The 11,053-nt window shown below is 50.6% G+C and overlaps 1 protein-coding gene across 1 annotated transcript; it reads left to right on the top strand.

Moving 5' to 3' along the window:
* The first annotated feature begins 1,267 nt into the window (after nt 1-1,267).
* LOC100824208 (plant intracellular Ras-group-related LRR protein 4) lies at nt 1,268-4,837 on the top strand. Its single transcript, XM_003574709.4, has 4 exons — nt 1,268-2,667; nt 2,958-3,871; nt 3,966-4,123; nt 4,449-4,837. Exons 1-3 carry the CDS (start codon nt 2,010-2,012, stop codon nt 4,107-4,109), a joined length of 1,716 nt encoding a protein of 571 aa, XP_003574757.1. The 5' UTR covers nt 1,268-2,009; the 3' UTR covers nt 4,110-4,123; nt 4,449-4,837.
* The last annotated feature ends 6,216 nt before the right edge of the window (nt 4,838-11,053 follow it).

Below are 11,053 nucleotides of genomic sequence, written 5' to 3'. Positions count from 1 at the left end.
GAGAGAGGAAAAGACAATTGTGCACACGTGGCCTCTGATGCTGGTTTCACAGATAAATCATTTATTCAAACTAAATTTTTGTTGACCATCAATCAACATTTTAAAAATTTAATATAATTAAAATATCAAATTAATGCTCTTTACAAAAAAATGCTACCTACAAAAACATATTTGATGGTGGATCTAGTGATTTTGATATGACACGACGGATATTTGATATTTTTTTACTATAAATTTGATCAAATTTAGAAAGTTTGGCGGTCAACAAATTTTATACATCTTATAGTTTGGAAAGGAGGAAGTATTAATTGGACCCATGAGGAGTTAAACAAAGATCACATATCTGTTTGACTGTTATTCTTCCGCTTATACTATATGTGAGGCTTCCATCCAAGATCGCAATAATAAGAAGAAAACTTTCCATAAGTGCTTTCTTCGTTTCAAAATAGTTGTATATGTTGTCTTTGAAACAAAATATCATTTGGTCTCTCTCGTCGTATTCCAACGTTATTTATTGCACCATGCATAATAAAGAAAGATAAAATAGATCCAGATTTAATGTTGAAAACACCAGGACCAAGATAAAACACAGATAACAAAGCATAACACTAGTACCAAAGCAAAAATGGGTTAATGCATGCAAATATATTAATACTTGAGTGGAAAACAAGAGAATTAATGCATGTAGTTAAGAGGGGGACATGCGAGAGGAGCTTTAGATTTGTGAATTTCAATACGAGCATATGAGCTTTTTAAATACTGCTCCGCCGTCCCATATTAAGTGTTGCTGATTTTTTCAATACTCCAGGGGAGTACTACTAACATTGTGTTTTTTTTAACGTTTCTTACTTTCTTTTTGAACGTCTGTTTGGTACTACTTTCTCCGTTTCATAATTCTTGTCGAAATCTTACATGCATCTAGACATTTTTTAGTAATAGATACATCCATTTTTGTGCAAATTTGAGACAAGAATTATGAAACGAAGAGAGTACTAAACAGTAGTGAAAATTTGTATCCATTCTTTTTCACGATTTCAACTTACATGTTGTTTAACTTGGTGGATCATCTCGCTTGACCTATAAATAGCAAATCTGTGAAATAAATCAGCATGGCATCTTATACCTAAGCATCTGCCGTATCCGAGTGTTAAATAGCATCTGAAACCTTAGATGTTCTGTACCATCAGCGGTAGCCAAATCAATCTGGATGAAAAGCAAGCCGCTCGCTTTTTCTCTCCCTTTTCCCTCCAGGAAAAGAAAAGAAAACCATGGGCCGAATGGAACTTGTATAATAATAATGCAGAGGTAGGAACAGAAGAGGATATCAGCAGCAGAAGTAGCTTCCCTCTCTCGTCCCCAGGCAGGCAGAGGCTCCAATGGAGTTGTAAGCACTGTCCATTTCCCATCTCCCCACCCCGAGAAAACCACCCCGAGAAAACCAGGGGCACGCCAAGAACAGCCCACGGGACGCACCGAAGAAGCTCGGTCGGTGCGAGCCCGATTCCCCAAATCCCGGCCGCCACCCGCCGGAGCTGGCAATTATTATTAACACGTTCCTGCAAATCTTGCTCTTGCCCGGCCGCTCCTCCGGCGAGTGACCGCGTTGTTTCGCTCGTTCGTTCGTCGGTCGGGAAGGCAGGAAGGTAGGTTTTTCCATTGGGATTTGGGAATTGCGCGGCTCGCGTTCTTGGATTTGGTTACGCGCGAGAAAAGTTGCCATCTGCTTTTTCTTGCCGGGGGTCCAAAGCTTTGATCTGCGTCACACACCTGTGCCTGTGTCTGCGGTTCTTCTTATCCGGAAGGCATCCGAGGGGGAGGAGACCACGGGCGGCACGTGAGGAGCAGTTGGCGATGGCGAGAAAGAGCACCGGCGACGGGCGGATGCCGCTTACATAAAGCGCAGGCGGGGCGCAGGGGGGCGGTTGGAGAGGAGATCTGCATTTCCTGAGCGTTTGGGTGCAGAAGAGAGATACAGAGAGGCAGAGGGAGACAGACCGAGAGAGGGAGCAATGGGCACCGCGGTGGAGGCGGCGGCGTTCGGCACGGTGGAAGGGGTGGTGGGGGAGGTGATGCGGCTTCACCGGTCGCTGCCGGCGCGCCCGTCGCTGGAGGAGGTGGAGGCGGCCGAGGCGCTGGCGCGGGCCGCGGACCGGGAGGAGCGGGCGCGCCTCGACGCCGTGGAGGCCCTGCGGAGGTCCCCCGTGGTCCCCGAGGAGCTCTTCTACGTCGCGCAGGAGATGCACCGCGCGCTCGCGGGCTTCCAGTGCCGGGAGCAGAAGCGTGACGCCACACGGCTCCTCGAGCTCGACGCGTTGCACGCGCTCTTCGACGGCCTCATCCAGCGCGCGTCCCAGTGCGTGCCCTCGTCCTCCTCCGGCGCTGCGCCGCGCATCACCACGACGACGACTGCTGCCGCTGCCGCCTCCTCCTCTTCGTCCGCCGTGGTGGCGGCAGTGGACCGCTCCTCTCTGGGCACCAACGGGTTCAATGTGGAGCGGAAGGTGGGGAAGGGCACGGGGCGTGTCTCCATGGATGACAGCTATGTCAAGAAGGCGAAGGCGACAATGTGGGACGGCGGGGTTGCGGCGGCGAGCTCCCTTGCGCCGCGGGGAACCGTTACCGCAAACTCTGCAAAATCCGCGGCGGTTCTAGTGGATGGCAGTTATGGTGAGCCCTTTCTACTTTTAAGTTTGCTTTATATGCCAAAATTGTGCTGAAATGTAGTGTAGGTGTACTGTCATGGTCTCATGGAAGTTATTATGTTTTTGTGGCTTCAATTTTTTTATAGATTGGAAGCATATTCATACTTAACATAGGCCAGGACAAAATGGGAAATTTCTTAGATATCGACTAATCACTGTTTTGTAAATGGATAATTAATTGAACCCTGTATTGTTGGCTGGAGCTGGAATTATGTGCATATTGATTGATTGGTTGGTTGATGAATTGGTTTGCAGGAGATGATAAGGAGAAATTCAGCCTCATTAAGCTAGCTAGCATGATTGAAGTGGCTGCGAAGAAAGGCGCTAGGGATCTCAACTTCCAGGGAAAGCTCATGGCCCAGATTGAGTGGATACCGGATTCAATTGGAAAGCTTATTGGGCTTGTTACCCTTGATATTTCGGAGAACCGGCTTGTGGCTTTGCCAGAGGCAATCGGGAAGCTTTCTTCTTTGACCAAGCTGGATCTTCATGCTAATCGAATCGCTCTTCTCCCTGAATCGATTGGGGATCTCCGCAGCTTGATTTGTCTCGATCTGAGAGGCAATCAGCTTACTTCATTGCCCTCTAGTCTTGGCAGGTTGATGAATCTCGAGGAGCTTGACATGGGTGCAAACCGGATTGTCACGCTACCTGATTCAATAGGAAGCCTCACAAGACTGAAGAAGTTAATGGTGGAGACAAATGACCTTGACGAGTTGCCTTACACAATTGGTCATTGTGTTTCACTGGTTGAATTGCAAGCAGGCTATAATCATCTGAAGGCACTTCCAGAGGCTGTTGGGAAGCTAGAATCTCTGGAGATACTCTCTGTGAGGTACAACAATATCAGGAGCCTTCCAACTACAATGGCATCTCTGACTAAGCTGAAGGAGGTTGATGCCAGCTTCAATGAGCTCGAGTCAATCCCTGAAAACTTTTGCTTTGTCACTTCTCTTGTTAAACTGAATGTCGGAAACAACTTTGCTGACATGCAAAAGCTGCCTCGCTCAATTGGCAACCTTGAGATGCTGGAGGAGTTGGATATAAGCAATAATCAGATTAGGGTTCTTCCAGATTCTTTTGGAAACCTGCATCATCTCCGGGTGCTTCGTGCAGAAGAGAATCCTCTACAAGTTCCACCAAGGGAGGTAGCTTTAAAGGGAGCTCAGGTGATTCTAGCTAACTGTCCTTGAACTATATATTATCCATCATATGCGACGTAGTTTAGTGACCTGTACTTCTTCTTTTTGTCATGTTTTGTAGGCTGTTGTTCAATACATGGCTGATCATACTACCAAGAACGCTACAAAGTCACAGACAATTAAGACAAAGAAGACTTGGGCTCAGTTCTGCTTTTTCTCCAGGCCTAACAAAAGAAAGCATGACCGGATAGACATGGAGACATGATTTACTCGAGCCAGGTGAGAATTAAGGAAATGTTTTCGTCGTTTTCTACTGCGTAAATGATCATATCACTATGACCCAAAGCTTGCCCTTCGACAATGGTCGATGGTGCATATTTCTGTTGTAGAACCAAGTCGGTTCGATTGCATCAGGTTTACTCTCCTTTTCACTAGGCCAATTCACCTTCAGAGTAACCCTCTGAATCTCCATCCTTCAGCAAAACAGCAGTGCACAACTTATCAATACGAATAATTAGATAGAACCATTGAAATCAAGACTGAAGTTTTTTATGGATGTACTGCTTGAGTATCCTTTAAGATTCTAAGATGCAATGGCATGCAGGATGCCAGATGGAGCGTAGCCTTATGCCTGTCGCTGGAAGATTGTCCAAGTGAGTAAAGTCAGCCTTCAGGATGGTGGTTCTTTCCACCTGTATTGAACTGTGTGATCAGGATATGCTCAACAAAAAAAAGAACCGTGTGATCAGGAAGCCGGAGGAATCGAACGAGAAAAAAAGAACAGAACAGTTTGCATGTTTGTTTCATTTTATTTATATATATGGTTCTCTTTTCCTGTAAGAACTACCAATGTTGCCTTAGAAAGAAGGAAAAGAAAAATACTCCGGTGGCTAACTGGACAATACCTTTTTTTGGAGACATAATTTACTTGTATTTATTCTTATATTAATTAGACACGTAGTACAATTTCAATTTGTAATTTGGGCCAAGAAACGCCGAGTCCGGCTTGCCTATACGCTGGGAATGAGCTTGATTTGCCATGCACAGGAAACTAAATCGTTCGACAGAAAAAAGAAGAGAGGTGGATTGTGATTGGAATTTCGTCTTCAACTGCAGGCATGTCTCACCTTCATATCCATGAGAGTTGGTCGCATCGAGCTCATGTGGCCAGCGACACGATATCCTGTCCGAACAAACCAATCTCTTTCTTATGGGAAGGAATATCGGCAGATGGCTACTGTTCGCCGATCTGTGAAAGCAATGTTTTCGTTCGTGTACTGTGGAGGAGATCCGGAGATGCATATGCCTCGATGCGCCGACGCCATCAATCTGCTTGGAACACAGTACAAATCGGCATTCTTCTTTCTTGCTTGCTTCAAAACAGGGACTGTCTGTGGAGTGATGCTATGCATTCCTTTCTCGTTCCAGATTAGAGATTCCTATACTGGTTCAGACTTCAGAGAGAGTGTAGCGACAGAACGCTTGTCTGTATTTTATTTTTTTAGGGGAACGCTTGTGTGTATGTGTGGCCCAGTAGTCAATCATTCTGGCCCGTGAACGGAAAGAGCGGACAATGTTATTCAGAGCGGGCTGCTTTTAGCGGGCCAGGCCCAAAGCTTAGACTCCAGCTATTTTCTCTCGCGCTCAGTCTGAAGAATCCAAACACTCGTGTTCTCCAAGAATCGAAAATAAACTGCAGAAACTTTACTCTAAGGATTAAACTTTATTCATTGCTGTCATAGAAACAATGGAAGATTTCCATTAGATTAAACTTCTTGCGGAAATCAAACAATTCCTCAGGAGCAGAATTCTCCAAAATCAAGCCCCGGCTAATTTTATACTATGCCTTTCTTGCTTCTGCCGCCGCCGATTGAGCCTATCTGCAGCTTTGCTTGCAATATACAGGCAAATTTATACGGTGTCTCCTATAATCGTGTCGTGCTTTACGTGATATGGAGCTGGAAGCGAGAGCAAAGCAAGAGATGGCAGTAGCCGACCAGCCATCGGAACATAATCCCGACCCGGAGAAGCAGCAGCCGCCGCTCACCACGAAGGCGGCCGGCGCCTGCGGGCGGTGGTACGAGTACTCCAGGGCCAAGGCGTTGTCCTTTCCCGGGGCGTTGGCGCTGGTCTTCGTCCTCGCGGCCGGCATCGCGCAGCTGGCGGTGTGGGCAGACCGCTTGGACTACGTCTTCTTCGCGTTCAGCGTCCTCGACGTCTGCGTGCTTACGTCGCTGCTAGCGCGGTTGGCGCTGCCGGACCCGGACCAGCTGGACTGCGCAGGCCGACGGTGCCTGCGGCTCGTGCTCGCGTGGGCGCGCGAGGTGGCCGGGTATGTGGCGGTGTTATCAGCTCTCGTCTTGTTTCTGGCGACGCTCGTGTTGCTGCTAGCCATGTTCTTGGCTATCGCGGAGTCCCGGGCCCCGCCGGAATGGACAGCCAAGCCATGAGTATAGCCGATCGATTAATTTATGCCCGTTCTTGCAGCCCTTGTAAATTAAGCCCGGCCTGCTCGCCGTTCAAGTTAAAGCCCCGGCTAATTCTGTATTGCTGTAGTACTATTATGCCTTTCTTGGTTATGCCGCGGCCGATCGGCCGCGGTGGATATGAAGAGAAAGATCTCTATCTCTTCATCAATGCCACAGCATAAAAGTAATATTAATAACAGAGTAAAAAATTATAAGCATATCCACCGGTGCACAAATCAGGTAGCAGTAGCACTAATCCTGTAGCTAGCGTACCACCGAAACTGGCCGATCGAAAATTGCCTCCACGCTATGAAGTAGGAGTATGGACTACGGGTCCAGCGCGATGCTAGAAAATGGCCTGTATTTTCACACACAAGAAGTTTGTGGAATGTGATAGATTGGACACTCCAATATCGTTGAGTTTGGTGTGCGGTTCATGAACTTCAGAGTATGTGCCTCGATAGAAAGTTTAATTCTTGTATGTATGAGACTATGTGCCCATTTCTATTCATATTGTCAAGTCTGACCCATTTCTATTCATATTGTCAAGTCTGACTTTTGGACCACCAGTTAAAACTTAAACCGAGAGCCTTACTTGTTAGAACACCGGTCCACTTTTTTCAAGAGGAAATTGCACGAAGAACCCATCATTGTGAGGTTTGTTGCGCAAAACATCCACTATTCGTACTTTTTTGCGCAAAACACTTACTATTCGTCTAATCCGTTGCACATAAGTCCTAACCCGAGTTTTAGCGTGATAACGACGTTTCTGACCGATGGGACCCACAAGTCATTGCCAACATGCCATCTCGGCCTTACCAGCGTGGATAGGGCCGGGCCGAAGAGAACCTCGGGCCGGCGGAGGCGCGCACCTCGTCCGTCCGCGATCTGGGCGCGTCCCGCGCGACCGCCCACGTCAGGTTGCACCACCGCGCGGCGCCACCCATTCCCCCAAGCCTGCACCGCGCTGCTAGCCGCGTCCGCCCGCAAGCCTGCGCCACGCTCCTGAGCCGCGTCGCCTACGCCGCCTGCACGCCCGTGTCATGCCGCACCGTCCGCCCGTCGCGCCTCACTACCACGAGGTCCTCTTCAGCCCGACCCAATCAACGCTGGCAAGGCCGAAATGGCATGTTGGCACTGACTTGTGGGACCCATCAGTCAGAAACGTTGTTAACGCGCTAAAACTCGAGTTAGTACTTATGTGCAACGAATAGTAAGTGTTTTGCGCAAAATGTACGAATAGTGGGTGTTTTACGCAATAAGCCTCGCAATGTTGAGTGGTTTCTGCAATTTACTCGTTTTTCCAATTATGCCCAAGATGCCACGAATTATGCCCATTCCCTGCAGCCTTGTAAATTAAGCCGGCTCACACTATGTCTTTCTTGGTTCTGCCGCGGCCGATCGAGCCTATCTGCAGTCAGCACCATAAATGTTCTCGATTAGACGATGCAACTGATGCATTCGCACCATCGAGTCGCAAACAACGGGAGCGGTGTCTCCGACACTGTTATTAGCATCTTGCAACAAGGATATCAGTTGCAGGACCAAAGCAAAAGATGGTATCCGACGAGTCGTCGACGGATCCCGACGTGGAGAAGCAGCAGCAGCAGCAGTCGCCGCCCACGACGAAGGCGGGCGACGATCAGTTGACGCCGGCCGGCTGCCAGTGGTACGAGTACTGCAAGGCGAAGGCGTGTTCCTGGCCGGCGGCACTGGCGCTGGTCGTCGTCCTCGCGGCCGGCACCGCGCTGCTGGTGGTGTGGGGGGACTGCTGGACTACCTCGTTTTCGCGTACATCCCGATCCATTTCTGCTTGTGCACGTCGATGGTAGCGCTGGTAGAGCTCCCGAACCCGGATCATCAGGACGGCCGGTGGCGGCGGCTCGTGCTCCCGTGGGCGCGCGCGGTGGCCGAGCAAGTGGCGGTGTGGTCATTGGTCATGGCGTTTCCGACGCTCCTCGTGTTGGCCTTGTCCTTTGTCTTTGAGATCGTGCGGTCCTTGCTCCATGGACAGTGACGACACGATCGAGGATCCGGCCGTTTGCTGATTCTGCTAGATATCCGTCTGAGAAACCATCGATCTTTTACAGCTGTATGTAGTGAAGTATCTAAATAACACACGAAAAAAATGGTTGATCGAGCTTATATGCTCTAATTGGAAAATTGCATTTGCGTCGGTACAAAAATAAAATAAAAATTCTATCCCTAAATGGTGCTTAGTTATAATGCCTTTAATTTTAGTAGCTTTACTGGGTGCGCATCAAACTGAAACCGCATGTACATTTTAATGAAGAGATTGAAACACTAGAGAAAAATGTTCGCAATTTTTTACATGGCAGAACTTCGGTCATTTATGGTAGCAACAAGTTGACGTCGGCAGACCCTGTAAAAAATGGCCAAGCCTCACGTGAGGACCCCCCGTAGTGCAACATACCGCGGCTGGGGGCGCCGGAGGCTTCTGGTTCCCGCCGCAAGCGCCAGGCCATGTAGGAGCTCTCCCCATGGCTATGGCTATTGGCTAGTGCCGAGCCCTGCTCTGCTTCTGCTTAGCAACAGAATCAAGATGGCGTGCACCTTGGCCCTGAGATCACCCTTCCGGCTACGTCCTGATCGCTCCATGAGTGAAAAACATCCCCAACCATTCCCTGAGCTCCATCGGTTAATGTTATTTACAGCCACCTAAGATCATCTTCACTAGGCTCCTAAGCAAGGCTACTACTCAGTTTTTAAGAGCTGACGTCAAAAAATCGTTTTCAGCGGGGCCTCTGCTCAAACCGCTGAAGCAGGAAAGCCCTTACATTTCTCGGGAGCTCCCGAGCCAGCCCTTAATTCTGTCCACGTCAGCTTTTTTTCTCTCTCATGTCTTCTTCCACGCACGTCCTATCCCGTCACCCCATGGCCACCATGCCCCGGCTCTGACCCGAGCTCCATGCCGCCGGTCGCCCCGTCTTGCACCGTGTCGCACTTGGCCGCCGCCCGTTGGCCGCGTTCGGACCTCGGGCCGCCGCCTCCCCGAGCACGCCGCCAACCTCCACCCCCAACGGCACCTCCTGCCCGACTCCGGCCGCCGCTTCCCTCCACCGCCGCCGATGCACGCCCAACACAGGAACGCTGCCGCCGCTCCGCCTTGCCTCGCGTCGCGCCTCTCTCTGCACGCCGCCGCTCCTTGCCCCGCGCCACGCCTCGCTCTGCACGCCGCCGCTCCACCTTGCCCCGCGCCGCGCTGCGCCGCCCACGGCCGCGGCCGCGGCCGCCCTTGGTTGGGCTGCCTCTGCCGCCTACGACCGGGATGGGGAGAGGCCGCTCGATCTGGCCATGGCACTGCGACAGTCAAGGAAGAAGACGAGATTTAGGGGATGACGCACAGATAGGTGGTTCCCATCTGTCAGTGTAAGAGAAAAATAAAATAGGGACCGAGATTTAGGAGATACAGTTGAAAATTGACATAAAATAGGGGCCAAAATTTTTAGGAAGAAGCCCCTAAACAACAAGTAAGGGTCATATTTTGGGGGCCATTGCTGAAGATGCTCTAGGAAGATGGGAAAATAAAATCTGTGAAAGCCACCTAAGATACCACGACTTATGCCCATCCTTGCAGCCTTGTAAATTAATCCCGGCCGCTCGGCGTTCAACTTCAAGCCCCGGCTAATTTTAAACTACGCCTTTCTCGGTTCTGCCGCGTCCAATCTACGGCTTTCTTGGAATACTTTAGACGATGTCTCCTCCGCAAGGATTAGACGAGACGCAACTCACAGAGTCACAGGCTACCAAATTAAGCAAAAGATGGTGGCCGCCGACGTGGAGAAGCTGCAGCCGCCGCTGCCACTGCCCACAACGAAGGCGCACGAGTTGGCGCCGCCCGGCTGCTGTTGGTACGAGTACTGCTACCGCAAGACCAAGGCGTGCTTCTGGCCCGCGGTGCCAGTACTGGCGATGGCGCTGGCCGTCGTCCTCGTGGCCGGCACCGCGCAGCTGTTGGCGCAGGAGGAGGCCTACGTTGCGTACGCCCTCTTCGCGTTACAATCGCTCATCGCCTGCGTGGTCTCGTCATTCCTGGTGCGGTGCGCCCTGATAATCCCGGCGGACACGGGTCATCATGATCAGCTGGACGGCGGCGGCGGCCGGCTCGGGCACGCGCGGGTGTGCGCGGTGGCCGAGCACTTGCTGCTGTGGTCGTTCGCCATGACGTGTCTGGTGACGCTCGTGCTGTTGCTGGCCGTCGTCTTCGAGACCGTGCAGCCCGACCCGGCGGCGGCCTAGAAGGTTTTTTTTTTAGGGAAGCAGAGAACCCCTTCGGAGATCAGATCGATCGTGCTATAGCTAGCCCATCGAGTTGGGCTTCTCTGATGTACCAAAGCTATTATATTAGTACTAGCCCAGCAACGGCTTCTTTGGGCTTTGATTGGCCCATCTGATAGCTAGGCCGGAGCAGGCCGACAGCATCATCCGCTCACAAAGATGCACGCACCAGCCCATCTAGCTCTACCAGTCATCTGCACATCAAAAAGAATTTAACCTATTCTGAAAAAAGAAAAATTACCCGTCCGTCGTGTAGCTCCGCTCAGGTTCAGGCGTTCAGCCACACACATGACACAGGCAGCTCCCTCGTGTTTCACGGAGTCATCCACGCGTGTTGGCCGCGGTGTCGGTGCGCTATACCCATCCGCTGATCCGCACCGTTGAGGCTTGAGAGAATCAAAACGGAGGATCTCGCGACCGACCGACACCTCCGAGCCCAGCG

This window comes from Brachypodium distachyon, chromosome 3, assembly GCF_000005505.3.
Source record: "Brachypodium distachyon strain Bd21 chromosome 3, Brachypodium_distachyon_v3.0, whole genome shotgun sequence".
Taxonomy (NCBI): Eukaryota; Viridiplantae; Streptophyta; class Magnoliopsida; order Poales; family Poaceae; genus Brachypodium; species Brachypodium distachyon.
The sequence above is the reverse complement of the archived record's forward strand: the minus strand, read 5'-3'. Positions and strand labels throughout refer to the sequence as shown.

What these genes read in the sequence shown, in the direction of transcription:
- LOC100824208 (XM_003574709.4), top strand. Translation starts at nt 2,010, where the DNA reads ATGGGCACCGCGGTGGAGGCGGCGGCGTTCGGCACGGTGGAAGGGGTG. An exon ending in TCTAGTGGATGGCAGTTATG is followed by an intron (nt 2,668 to 2,957) that starts GTGAGCCCTTTC and finishes ATTGGTTTGCAG; the next exon opens with GAGATGATAAGGAGAAATTC. An exon ending in TAGCTTTAAAGGGAGCTCAG is followed by an intron (nt 3,872 to 3,965) that starts GTGATTCTAGCT and finishes CATGTTTTGTAG; the next exon opens with GCTGTTGTTCAATACATGGC.